This window comes from Mustelus asterias, chromosome 21, assembly GCF_964213995.1.
Source record: "Mustelus asterias chromosome 21, sMusAst1.hap1.1, whole genome shotgun sequence".
Classification (NCBI taxonomy): Eukaryota; Metazoa; Chordata; class Chondrichthyes; order Carcharhiniformes; family Triakidae; genus Mustelus; species Mustelus asterias.
Genome location: NC_135821.1, coordinates 13488401 through 13502452, shown reverse-complemented (window position 1 = coordinate 13502452; position 14052 = coordinate 13488401). Strand labels below are relative to the sequence as shown.

Sequence of the window (14052 nt, the reverse complement as noted above, 5' to 3'; positions counted from 1 at the left end):
ATGACTTTCCGTGTGGCGTTTGCACGTTCTCCTCGTGTCAGCATGGGTTTCCTCCGGGTACTCTGGTTTCCTTGCACGGTCCAAAGATGTGTCAGATAGGTGGATTGGCCATGCTAAATTGCCCCTGAATATCTAAAGATGTGTAGGTTAGGTGGATTGGCCATGCTAAATTGCCCCTTAGTGTCCAAAGACGTGTAGGTTAGGTGGATTGGCCATGCTAAATTGCCCCCTGGTGTCCAAAGACATGTAGGTTAGGTGGATTGGCCATGCTAAATTGCCCCCTGGTGTCCAAAGACGTGTAGGTTAGGTGGATTGGCCATGCTAAATTGCTCCCTGGTGTCCAAAGACGTGTAGGTTAGGTGGATTGGCCGTGCTAAATTGCCCCTTAGTGTCCAAAGACGTGTAGGTTAGGTGGATTGGCCATGCTAAATTGCCCCCTGGTGTCCAAAGACGTGTAGGTTAGGTGGATTGGCCATGCTAAATTGCTCCCTGGTGTCCAAAGACGTGTAGGTTAGGTGGATTAGCCATGCTAAATTGCCCCTTAATGTAGAAAGATGTGGAAGTTAGGTTGATTGGCCATGCTAAATTGCCCCATTAGCGTAAAAAGATATGCAGGTTAAGTTGATTGGTCATGGTAAATTGCCTGTCCGTGTCCAAAGATGTGTAGGTTAGGGAGATTAGCCAAGGTAAATGCGTGGGTTATGGGAATAGGATAGCGCGGTAAGCCTGGGTAAGCTGCTCTTTTGAAGAGTCAGTGCAGACCCGATGGGCCAAATGGCCACCTTCTGCACTTTTGATATGCTATGGTTGACCTCTGAGGTCACGGTTCATCGTGTGATGCCTTCCTGCATCTTATTCCCACCTTGTATGACTTTGGCGTGAGTGTCATTTTGTATTCAGCTTGCAGGCTTGGAGACGAGGTTTTGTCTGGCCAGTAAAACTCAAAATTCTGAAGGAGAGTTGTAAAAAACAGAAAGAGCTCCATCTTGGCCAGTTTTTCTCCTGGGCACGCTCGCAGACCTAGGGAATTCAACATAACACATGAATGAGTCGAGATGAAAAATAAGTCGAGCTCGAATCAGTTTGGAATGGTTTAAGCGTACTGTAAATGGCAGAACCCCGAGGAACATTACCATACAGAGGGATCTGGGCGTGCAGGTCCACAATTCCCTAAAAGTGGCAACACAGGTGGCCAAGGTGTTTAAGAAAGCATGTGGCACGCTTGCCTTCATCAGCCTGGGCATTGAGTACAAGAGTTGGCAAATCATGTTGCAGCTATATAAAACCTTGGTTAGGCCGCATTTGGAGTATTGCGTGCAGTTCTGGTCACCACACTACCAGAAGGTGGTGGAAGTTTTGGAGAGAGTGCAAAGAAGCTTCACCAGGATGTTGCCTGGTCTCGAGGGTGTTGGCTATGAGGAGAGGTTGAATAAACCAGGATTGTTTTTACTGGAAAGACGGAGGCTGTGGGTAAACCTGATAGAGGTCTACAAAATTACCAGAGGACAGGGTGGATAGTCAGAGGCTTTTCCCCAGGGTGGAAGTATCAATTACAAGGGGGCACAGGTTCAAGGTGAGAGGGGGAGAGTTTAAGGGAGATATGGGGGGGAAGTTTTTCACGCAGAGAGTGGAACGCGCTGCCAGAGGAGGTGGTGGAAGCAGGCACATTAGCAACATTTAAGAGGCATCTGGATGGGTCCATGAATAGGGAGGGAATAGAGGGATACGGACCGAGTAAAGGCAGAGGGGTTTTTTTTAGTTTAGTTAGGGCATCATGATCGGTACAGGCTTGGAGGGCCGAAGGGCCTGTTCCTGTGCTGGACTGTTCTTTATTCTTTGTTCTCTTTGTTGTCAATAAAACACGCTGCAGTGTACATGAGGCATTATCCTATTCACGGCCACAAACGGGGTCGCACAGTGACACAGTGGTTAGCACTGCTGCCTCACAGAGCCCCAGGGACCCAGGTTCGAATCCCGGCTTGGGTCACTGTCTGTGTGGAGTCTGCGCGTTCTCCCCGTGTCTGCGTGGGGTTCCTCCGGGTGCTCCGGTTTCCTCCCACACACCGAAAGATGTGCTGGTTAGGGTGCATTGGCCGTGCTAAATTCTCCCTCAGTGTACCCGAACAGGGGCCGGAGTGTGGCGACTAGGGGATTTTCACAGTAACTTCATTGCAGTGTTAATGTAAGCCTGATTGTGACACTAATGAATGTAAAAAAACTTTACTTCCACCTTTTGTAGCTCCTCTCATCTCTCACTCCATCTCAGATCAACTACAATGAAAACCTTTTTACCTCTCGGCTATCTCGATTTTAAAATTGATATGTTGTCGCACTGGGAGCGAATGTCAGTCTCTGACCAAAAAGAAATCTAAAGGCTTACAGATAGCAGAGGGACTCAATAAGGAGGTGACTCGGTGTGTGGATGGGGGGGAGGTGCGGTTGATGTAGTCTACATGGACTTCAGTAAGGTTTTGACAAAGTCCCGCATGGGAAACAAGCCAAGAAGGCAAGAGCCCCTGGGATCATGGAATCTACAGTGCAGAAAGAGGCCATTTGGCCCATCGAGAGGGATGAGATACAAAAGTGTCCAGAGGGTCAGTTTTTTCACACAGAGGGTGGTGAGTGTCTGGAACGAGCCGCCAGAGGTAGTAGTAGAGGCGGGTACAATTTTATCTATTAAAAAGCATTTAGATAGTTACATGGGTACGATGGGTATAGAGGGATATGGGCCAAATGCAGGCAACTGGGATTAGCTTAGGGGTTTAAGAAAAAAGGGTGGCATGGACAAATTGGGCCGAAGGGCCTGTTTCCATGCTGTAAACCTCTATGAGTCTGCACCGACCATAATCCCACCCAGGCCCCATCCCCATACCCCATGTATTTACCCTCGCAAGTCCCCCTGACACTAAGGGGCAATTTAGCATGGCCAATCCACCAAACCTGCACATCTTTGGACACTAAGGGGCAATTTAACATGGCCAATCCACCTAACCTGTGCATTTTTGGACTGTGGGAGGAAACCGGAGAACCCGGAGGAATCCCAAGCAGACATGGGGGGGACGTGCAGTCTCCACACAGACAGTGACCCAAGCCGGGAATCGAACCCGGGTCCCTGGCGCTGTGTGGCAGCAGTGCTAACCACTGTGCCGCCGTGCCGCCCTAAATCCAGGGCAACTTGGCCAATTGGATCCAAAATAGTCTTAGCAGGAGGGTGATGGTGAACGGTTGTTTTTGTGACTGGAAGCCCATGTCCAGTGGTGTCCCACAGGGATCGGTGCTGGGAGCCTTGCTGTTTGCAGTGTACATTAATGATCTAGGTGTGAATGTGAGGGGTAGAATCAGTAAGTTTGCAGATGATACGGAATTTGGTGGTGTGGTAAATAGCGAGGAGGAAAGCTTTGGATTACAGGGTGATGCAGACGGGCTGCTCAGATTGGCAGAACAGCGGCAAATGGCATTTAACCCTGAAAAGGGTGAGGTGATGCATTTTGGGAGGACTGACAAGACAGGGGGGAATCTCATTGAAACTTACAGAATAATAAAGGGGCCTGGATAGAGTGGACGTGGGGAAGATGAATCCATTAGTGGCAGAGACTGGGATCCGAGGGCACAGCCTCAGAGTAAAGGGACGACCCTTTAGAACCGAAATGAGGAGGAATTTCTTCAGCCAGAGGGTGGTGAATCTATGGAATTCATTGCCACAGAAGGCTGTGGAGGCCGGGTCATTGAGTGTATTTAGGACAGAGATAGATAGGTTCTTGATTGGTAAGGGGGTCAAAGGTTACGGGGAAAAAGTGGGAGAATGGGGTTGAGAAATTTATCAGCCATGATTGAATGGCGGAGCAGACTCGATGGGCTGAATGGCCTAATTCTGCTCCTATATCTGATGGTCTTCTGGTCTTACAATGAACAGTAAGGTGATAGGAAGCTCAGAGGACCGGAGGGACCTTGGGGTCCATGTCCATAGAAGGCAGCAGGACAGGTAGATAAGGTGGTTACCAAGGCATACGGGATACTTGCCTTTATTAGCCAAGGCATTGAATATAAGAGCAGGGAGGATGTGATGGAACTGTATAAAACACTGGTTAGGCCACAGCTAGAGTACTGTGTGGAGTCCTGGTCTCCACACCATAGGAAGGATGTGATTGCACTGGAGAGGCTGCAGAGGAGATTCCCCAGGATGCTGCCTGGGCTGGAGCGTCTCAGCTATGAAGAGAGGCTGGGAAGGCTGGGATTGTTCTCCTGAGAGCAGAGAAGGCTGAGGCGGGAACCTGATTGAGGTGTAAAAAATAATGAGGGACATAGAGAGGGCAGATAGGAAGGAGCTTTCCCCTTAGTAAAGGGGTCCAAGGTTGAATTTTAAGGTTAGGGGCAGGAGATTCAGAGGGGATTTGAGGAAAATCTCTTTCACCCAGAGGGTGGTGGGAATCTGGAGCTCGCTGCCTGAGAGGGTGGGAGAGGCGGGAACCCTCACAACATTTAAGAAGCATTTAGATGAGCACTTGGAACGCCCTGGCATACAAGGCCACCGAACACGTGCTGGAAAATGGAATTTGGAATAGATCGGTGCTTGATGGCCAGCACAGACATGATGGGTCGAATGCCCTCTTTTTTGAGCTGTAAAACTCTATGGGGGGGGGGGGAATTTTACCGTCCCGCCAGCCTCAGGAATCGTAGCGGACGGGGAGGGGGGCGGGGGAGGCGGACTACGCAATGCTCCGTTGACCTCAGGCGGGATTTTCCGGTTTTGGGACGAGTGCGGCCGGAAAATCTTGCTCTGCGGACTCTACGGGTGGAATGTCCCAGCCATTAACATGGCGGGATTCTCCAGTCCCGCCGTGCAGGGAGGGGAGAGTTGGCTGAGCGCCAAATTCCCCGTCCTCGCTTGCAGCGACAGAGGGGCGTGAACGGGCGGTAGGATCACAACCTATGACGTCGCCCCGAGTGTAAGAAAGAATTTTGTGTGAACAGGATTCTGTGCCTGTTTCTCGATCGAGGGGGTGACATTAAATGGACTGACTGTCAACAAGGATCCGGAACAATCTACTCACCCACTGAAAATGCAATGAATGCATCCGGCTTGATGAATTCCCCATTTTCATTCAGGAAATTCTCTGGATTAAATTGTTTGGGGTCCTTCCATTGTGTCTCGTCGGACAACACTGGCAGCATGTTGATTAAGATGTGGGTTCCCTGGAGAAACAACAGAACAAAACATCTTGCATTATTGAGTTGTAAGGTCACACTCATCATTTCTTCCACAGGACAGGGAGGGATATGGAATCCGAGGAGAGGCAACATTCACAATATCGCGAGCGAGGGAGGGAAGTTAGGTGTGCAGCAGTTCCATAAAGTAAAGTTTACTCGTCACAAGTAAGGCTTACATTAACACTGCAATGAAGTTACTGTGAAAATCCCCCTAGTCGGCACACTCCGGCGCCTGTTCGGGTACACTGAGGGAGAATTTAGCACGGCCAATGCACCTAACCAGCAAGTCTTTCAGACCTTGGGAGGAAACCGGAGCACCCGGAGGAAACCCCCGCAGACACGGAGGGGGGAATGTGCAGATTCTGCGCAGACAGTGATCCAAGGTGGGAATTGAACCTTGATCCCTGGCACTGTGAGGCAGCAATGCTAACCACTGGGCCACCGCACCACCCTATATGAGGAGAGACAAAATCAGCTAGGATTGTATTCATTAGAGTTTAGAAGAGTGAGAGGGGATCTCATAGAAATGTATAAAATTCTAACAGGATTAGCCAGGGTAGATTCAGAAAGGATGTTCCCGATGGTGGGGGAGTCCAGAACTTCCTACAGCAGGGCAACCAGGATTGTACGCAGTACTCCACATGTGGCCTTACCAGTGTCTTGTACAGTTGTAACATAACATCCCAGCTCCTACACTCAGTGCTCCGACAGATGAGGGCAAGTGTTGCCACACGCCCTCAGTTGAGAGATCTCGGGAAATAGAAACACACTCTGTCAGGGAAGAAAGGGTCACCTTTTTGATTGTGTAACCCCTCAAGATCGTGTCCTGTGTGGTCGCGTGGCCAACTGCCAGCGGTACAATATTCCCGACTCTTTGGACCTCATGAATAACAGCGTTGACATACGGCATGTTGGGGACGTCTTCCATGGAGGGGGTACGAGACCGGCCAACCACCTCGTCAATCTCCTTCTGACACCTTTCTGTAAAGAGAGGGTTAAAAAAAAAACTGAAGGAATAACAATTGAGGCCTGGCCCACAAGCTGCTTTTCAAAGTATTGATGGGCCGAAAGGCCTCTACTACTTCAATGATAATTAATGAGTTATGTCAGGATATTGAATAAAAACGGAATTCCCCAGGCACACCCCTTGTTAAGTCCAGATACTCAGGTCCTGCAAGTTAGGTGGATTGGCCATGCTAAATTGCCCCTTAGTGTCCAACAATGTGTAGGTTAGGTGGATTGACCATGCTAAATTGCTCCTTAATGTCCCAAGATGTGTAAGTTAGGTGGATTGGCCATGCCAAATTGCCCTTTAGTGTCCAAAGATGTGTCGGTTAGATAGATTAGCCATGCTAAATTGCGCCTTAGTGTCCCAAGATGTGCAGGTTAGGTGGATTGGCCATGCTAAATTGCCCCTTAGCATCCAAAGATGTGCAGGTTAGGTGGATTGGCCATGCTAAATTGCGCCTTAGTATCCCAAGATGTGTAGGTTAAATGGATTGGCCATGCAAATGGCAACTGATGTGAGATCAATTGTTAATTGGAGAACTGAGATTGATAAATATTTCTTCACCTAAAGATAGGGGGCAAAGGTGAGGCACACAGAGTTACATTCACAGGTCAGCAGTGACCTCAATGTATTATCCAGCATGGAGTTGGGCTGAATGGCCTCCGTTCTGTGCTGCAATGATTCTTTGGGTGGAATTTTCCAGCCCTGTTATGGCAGGATGTACCCCCTCCCCCATAACCATGTCCAATGACTTTGGCAGGACTGGACGATACGGCCAGTGGGAACTGGATGGAGTCGAGAAGGATGGGGGGCGGGGTGGGGGCATGAATCTCATTGAAACTTACAGAATACTGAAAGGTCTGGATAGAGTGGACGTGGGGAAGATGTTTCCATTAGTGGGAGAGACTGAGGATCCGAGGGCACAGCCTCAGAGTAAAGGGACGACCCTTTAGAACCGAGATGAGGAGGAATTTCTTCAGCCAGAGGGTGGTGAATCTGGAACTCATTGCCACAGAAGGCTGTGAAGGCCGGGTCACTGAGTGTATTTAAGACAGAGATAGATTGGTTCTTGATTGGTAAGGGGGTCAAAGGTTACGGAGAAAAGGCAGGACATGGGGTTGAGAAACTTATCAGCCGTGATTGAAAGACAGAGTGGACTCAATGGGCCGAATGGCCTAATTCTGCTCCTATATCTTATGGGATGTGCACAAAGTTTAAGTTTAAAGTTTATTTATTAGTGTCACAAATTGGCTTACATTAACACTGCAATGAAGTTACTGTGAAAATCCCCTAGTCGCCACACTCCAGCACCTGTTCGGGTACACTGAGGGAGAATTTAGCACCTAACCAGCACGTTTTTCAGACCATGGGAGGAACCGGAGCACCCGGAGGAAACCCACGCTGACACGGGGAGAATGTGCAAACTCCACACAGACAGTGACCCGAGCCAGGAATCGAACCCTGGTCCCTCCCGCTGTGAGGCAGCAGTGCCACCCATCATTGCTCCCATACGACTGGATCAGCTTTGTAGATGCCCTGGTGTGGTTTCTTCAAGCGTAGGTTCTCTGTCCATCCTGAAGCAACGAAGTAACAAGGGTGACTTCTGAAAGGAACAATGTCTGGTACACCAACGTGGCGTGGCTCACACCCAGACGCCCTTAGACCGCTCGGAGTGAGGTGCTCAATTTACTGCAGGTTAGGTTACCGAACTCCCGCTTACTGAATTCCCGCTGTCTGACCTCCCACTTACTGACCTCCCACTTACTGACCTCCCACTACTGACCTCCCGCTCGCTGAACTCCCGCTCACTGAAGTACCTTTTACTGAACTCTCGCTCGCTGAACTCCCGCTTAATAACCATTAAGCTGTTGGCACCTACATTGAGAAGGACCCTTCAGAACCAGGAGAGAAAGAAGACCCTCACCATTCAGGGTATCCTCGGGGTAAATCCAGTGGCCAGGTTACAACAACAACAACAATTGCATGCATTCTGCCATCCAATTTAGCCAATTAAAGGCTTCACAGAGGCAACCGTCGGTTAAATGGTCAACGCTTGAGGAGATATTGAGGCAGATGATCAGAAGTTGGCTCACAGTAGGTTTTAAGGATCATCCTAGGTGGCGCGGTGGCACAGTAGTCAGCACTGCTGCCTCGTAGCAACAGGGACCCGGGTTCGATTCCCGGCTTGGGTCACTGTCTGTGCGGAGTCTGCACGTTCCCCTCGTGTCTGAGTGGGTTTCCTCCGGGTGCTGCGTTTTCCTCCCACAGTCCAAAGATGTGCAGGTTAGGTGCATTGGTCAGGCTAAATTGCCCCTTCGTGTCCATAGATATGCAGATTAGGTGGATTGGCCATGCTAAATTGCCCCTTGGTATCCATTATGTGTAGGTTAGGTAGATTGGCCAATCTAAATTGCCCCCTAGTGTCTGGAGATGTGTAGGTTAGGTGCATTGGCCATGCTAAATTGCCCCAAGTGTCCTAAGATGTCTAAGTTATGGGGTAAATATGTAGGGTTAAAGAGATAGGGTGGTGGGTGGGCCTGTGTAAGATACTCTTTCGGAAAGTCGGTGAACACCTGATGGGCTGAACGGCCTCCTTCTGCACTGTAGGTATTCTATGATGCTATGGGTGGAATTTTCTCGTCCTGCCCGCCACGGGAATCGGAGCAGGATTTTCCAGTCTTGGGGTGAACGCAGCCAGAAATTCCCACCCTCTGTATTGTAATCATGCACGCACTGTAAGGGGCCATTCAGCCCATTGTACCTGTTGCGGCTCTTTGAAAAATGGACGCCGGAATTCTCCGACCTTGCCCGCGGCTGGGATTCTCCGGCCCCACTGCGGTGAATGGAGTTTTGGCTGAGCGTCAAATTCTCCCGTTCCCGCTGGCAGCGGGGACCGGAATGGACGCGACCGGTGAATCCCAGCGGCGCGGAACCTCTGAGAATTCAGAAACACGTTCAATGATTGCAACTCTTACCGTGGGACGTCTGGTGGTACAGGAGGCCAGAGGCCTAGATTTTACCTTGTATTTCTGGATAGACCATCATGTAGAGAATGGCCCAGCGTAGAGTGGTTGCTGTGGTTTCAGTGCCAGCGATGAACAGATCGTTAATATTATGGAGCAGGTTTCCTTCTGTCAAGCACGAGTCAGGAGAGTTCCGCTCCTGGAAAACAAAGGTAATTCCTTCAAGTATTTACGCCGGAAACCTCCGACCTCGCCTGCGACTGGGATTCTCCGATCCCCGCTGCGTTGTATGAAGTCTCGGCTGAGCGTCAAGTTCTCCCTTCTCACCGGCAGGAAGGCAGGAGAGAACGAGATGGGAGAATTCCCGTTCTTGCCCTCAGCATTCCCAACTGCACCCCAACGGCAAACAATCATGCAGCGGGTTGGAACGTAAGTAGGAATATAGATTCACAGATGTTTACAGCAGAGAAGGAGGCCATTCGGCCCATTGTTTCCACGCTGGTCGACAAAGATCTGACTCCATATTTAGTCACCGCACGGTGGCACAGTGGTTAGCACTGCTGCCTCACAGCGCCAGAGACCTGGGTTCAATTCCCGACTTGGGTCACTGTCTGTGTGGAGTTTGCACGTTCTCCCCGTGTCTGCGTGGGTTTCCTCCGGGTGCTCCGGTTTCCTCCCATAGTCCAAAGACATGCAGGTTAAGTGGATTAGCCATGCTAAGTCACCCCTCAGCGTCAGGGGGACGAGCTAGGGAAAATGCATGGGGTTATGGGGATAGGGTCTGGGTGGGATTGTGGTTGGTGCAGACTTGATGGGCCGAATGGCCTCCTTCTGCACTGTAGGGATTCTATGATTCTATTCAATACTTAATGGGGTTCGGCACAGTAAATGTTGGGAGGATGTTCCCTCATGGGAGAGTTTAGACCCAGAGGGCAGAGTCGCGGAATAAGGGGGTGCTCATTTAATTTATTTATTTTAATAAAATAAAAATGTATTTATTTAATAGTGAGATAAGTAGGCTTACGTTAACACTGCAATGAAGTTACTATGAAAATCCCCTACTCGCCACACTATGGCGCCTGTTCGGGTTACACTGAGGGAGAATTTAGCACGGCCAATCCACCTAACCAGCACGTCTTTCGGACTGTGGGAGGAAACCGGAGAAAACCCACGCAGATATGGGGAGAACGTGCAAACTCCACACAGACAGCGACCCGAGGCTGGAATTGAACCCGGGTCCCTGGCGCTGTGAGGCAGCAGTGCTAACCACTGTGCCACCGAGCTTGTTGAGTTGAGTTTGAGTTGACTCCTGGCCTTTAGTTTGAAATTGTAAACTGAAAGAGATTGAAGTTTAAATCCAGGAAACAACAGCAGCTGTGCTCACCTTCTCCATTTCCAGTAAATAGGCGTCAATAAAATCGCGGATCTCTTCCCCATTCAATGTGTCTTTATGCTGATTGATGAAATCCTGAAAGATGGCTTCGACTAATGCCTGGTTTCGGCATAACCTCTGGTGAGGCCCGGGGAAGGACCCAATGAAGGGAACTACGGAATACACCTGTCAGAAAGCACAAAGGGATTTCCGTGTGTGATCTTCCATCTCCACCTTATTCATCAAGCATTGAAATGTCACCTTTAGAGACAGCTTTAATGCAAGAAGATCCTGCATTTATACAGTGCCACTGATGACCACGCGGTTGGCCCAGTGGCGCAGTGGTTCACGATGTTGCCTCACAGCGCCAGTGGACCTGGGTTCGATTCCGGCCTTGGGTGACTGTCTGTGTGGAAACCTATCCCTACAGTGCAAGAGGAGGCCATTCAGCCCATCGGGTCTGCACCGACTGTCCGACAGAGCATCTTACCCAGGTCCTATCCCCACGTAATTACCGTGCTAATCCATCCAACCTGCACATCTTTGGACACGAAGGGACAATTTAGCATGGCCAATCCACCTAAACTGCACATCTTTGGACATGATGTGGAGATGCCGGCGTTGGACTGGGGTAAACACAGTAAGAGTTTTAACAACACCAGGTTAAAGTCCAACAGGTTTATTTGGTAGCAAACACCATTAGCTTTCGCAGCCCTGCTCCTTCGTCAGATGGAGTGGAAATCTGCTCTCAAACAGCTATTTGATCCTGTTTGAGAGCAGATTTCCACTCCATCTGACAAAGGGGCAGCGCTCCGAAAGCTAATGCTATTTGCTACCAAATAAACCTGTTGGACTTTAACCTGGTGTTGTTAAAACTCTTACCATCTTTGGACACTCAGGGGCAATTTAGCATGGCCAATCCACCGAACCTGCACATCTTTGGACACTAAGGGGCAATTTAGCATGGCCAATCCACCTAACCTGCACCATGCAAGGCTTCTAGAAAAAGTGAGAGGGCATGGGATCCAAGGGGCTGCTGCCCTGTGGATCCAGAACTGGCTTGCCCAAAGGAGGCAGAGAGTGTGTACAGATGGATCTTTTTCTAATTGGAGGTCGGTCACTAGTGGTGTGCCCCAGGGATCTGTTCTGGGACCCTTGCTGTTTGTCATTTTCATAAATGACCTGGACGAGGAAGTGGAGGGGTGGGTTGGTAAGTTTGCCGACGACACGAAGGTTGGTGGGGTTGTGGATAGTCTGGAGGGATGTCAGAAGTTACAGAGGGACATAGATAGGATGCAAGACTGGGCGGAGAAGTGGCAGATGGGCTTCAACCCAGATAAATGCGCAGTGGTCCATTTTGGCAGGTCAAATGGGATGAAGGAGTACAATATGAAGGGAAAGACTCTTAGTACAGTGGGGGATCAGAAGGACCTTGGGGTCTGGGTCCATAGGACTCTAAAATTGGCCCCGCAGGTGGAGGAGGTGGTTAAGAAGGCGTATGGTGTGCTGGCCTTTATCAATCGAGGGATTGAATTTAGGAGTCCGGGGATAATGATGCAGCTATATAAGACCCTCGTCAGACCCCACTTGGAGCACTGTGCTCAGTTCTGGTCGCCTCATTACAGGAAGGATGTGGAAAAGATTGAAAGGGTGCAGAGGAGATTTACAAGGATGTTGCCTGGATTGAGTGGCATGCCTTATGAGGATAGGGTGAGGGAGCTCGGTCTTTTCTCCTTGGAGAGACGTAGGATGAGAGGAGACCTAATAGAGGTATATAAGATGTTGAGAGGCATAGATCGGGTGGACTCTCAGAGGCTTTTTCCCAGGGTGGAAAGGGCTGCTACGAGAGGACACAGGTTTAAGGTGCTGGGGGGTAGGTACATGGGAAATGTTAGGGGGAAGTTTTTCACACAGAGGGTGGTGGGTGAGTGGAATCGGCTGCCGTCAGTGGTGGTGGAGGCAAACTCAATAGGGTCTTTTAAGAGACTCCTGGATGAGTACATGGGACTTAATAGGATGGAGGGTTATAGGTAGGCCTAAAAGGTAGGGATATGTTCAGCACAACTTGTGGGGCCGAAGGGCCTGTTTTGTGCTGTAGTTTTCTATGTTTCTATCTTTGGATTGTGGGAGGAAACCGGAGGATCCGGAGGAAACCCACGCAGACACTGAGAGAATGTGCAAACTCCACACAGACAGTGACCCGAGGCTGGAATTGAACCCGGGTTCCTGGCGCTGTGAGGCAGCAGTTTGCACATTCTCCCCGTGTCTGCGTGGGTTTCTTCCAGGTAGCCCGGGTTTCCTCCCACATTCCAAAACCAGGGTTAGGCTATTGAGTTGGGCGATCAGCCAGGATTGTAATGAATGGCGGAGCAGGCTCGATGGGCCAAATGGCCTCCTCCTGCTCCTATCTTCTATGTTTCTATCTTCTTTCCATGTTCCAGAACTAGGAACCACGATCTTGACATCAGTTTCTCTATTCGAAGAAGATTCCTCTCTTGCCCTCAAGGAGAGGAGGTTTTGACTCTTTATCTTACCAGCGCCCACTTTGAGGTCTGAAGTTCCATGTTGGTCTCAAAGAGTTCCACCAGTCGTGTGAACTTCTTGTCTGTGTAATGGAATCGCTTCCCCAGAACGAATGAGCAGATCACATTGGACACGGCGCTGGTGATTTTTGAGGTCGGATTGAAGGGTTCTCCTGTACAAAAGAGAGAGGATGTGATGGAGCAAAGCAGAACCTCCACAGGTCGGTGGTGAGGTCGTGACCTGCGCCAGAGGGCATCTCTGGCTAACGCCACCAATGAAGCTGGGCAAAACTTTCCCACCCCGACCGCCACGGGAATCGTAGCGGGCGAGAGAGGGGCGGGGCGGTGGGGGTGGGAGGGGGTGGGCGGGGTGTGGCATGGTGGTGGGGAGGGGGAACCATGCAAAGATCTCTTGACCTCAGCTGGGATTTTCTGGTCTTGAGGTGAGCGCGAATGGAAAAACCCACCCACTGTCGACCGTTTTCAATGTTCTGGTGACCAGGGTGGGATTGGGGACCCAAAATGAAACGTTAGCATTTATTGCAAACAGCCTGGAGTATGAAAGTCGAGAGTATTTATTTATTAGTGTCACAAGTCGGCTTACCTTAACACTGCAATGAGGTTACTGTGAAAATCCACTAGTCGCCACACTCCGGCGCCTGTTCGGGTACACTGAGGGAGAATTTAGCACGGCCAATGCATCTAACCAGCATGTCTTTCGGATTGTGGGAGGAAACCGGCGCACCCACAGGAAACCCAAGCAGACACGGGGAGAACGTGCAGACTCCACACAGACAGTGACCCAAGCCGGGAATTCATAGATATCAGGATCGCCCACCTCCACCACCATCCCCCCCTCCAATCATTGGGGTTCTCCTCTTGCCACCCCCAAATACATGCACTCCCCCCTCTCCCAATGAAGGAGGATAGTCCTCTGATGTGGCATTGCACCCTTGGCACTGCTCCCCACCCCCCAGG

General features: G+C 50.2%; 1 protein-coding gene across 2 annotated transcripts in view; it reads right to left on the bottom strand.

Annotated features, from left to right (window-relative positions):
• Positions 1 to 807: 807 nt before the first annotated feature.
• The window catches only part of LOC144509103 (cytochrome P450 2J2-like), a 40412-nt gene continuing 27167 nt past the window's right edge, over positions 808 to 14052 (bottom strand). For both annotated transcript variants that reach the window (XM_078237460.1, XM_078237461.1), the window contains exons 4-9: positions 13087 to 13247; positions 10565 to 10738; positions 9238 to 9379; positions 6002 to 6189; positions 5052 to 5193; positions 808 to 1020 (exon numbers count right to left, since the gene is read on the bottom strand). In XM_078237460.1, coding sequence (XP_078093586.1) covers positions 821 to 1020; positions 5052 to 5193; positions 6002 to 6189; positions 9238 to 9379; positions 10565 to 10738; positions 13087 to 13247 — 1007 coding nt within the window. In that variant the 3' untranslated portion in view covers positions 808 to 820. The remainder of the gene's footprint in view (positions 1021 to 5051; positions 5194 to 6001; positions 6190 to 9237; positions 9380 to 10564; positions 10739 to 13086; positions 13248 to 14052) is intronic.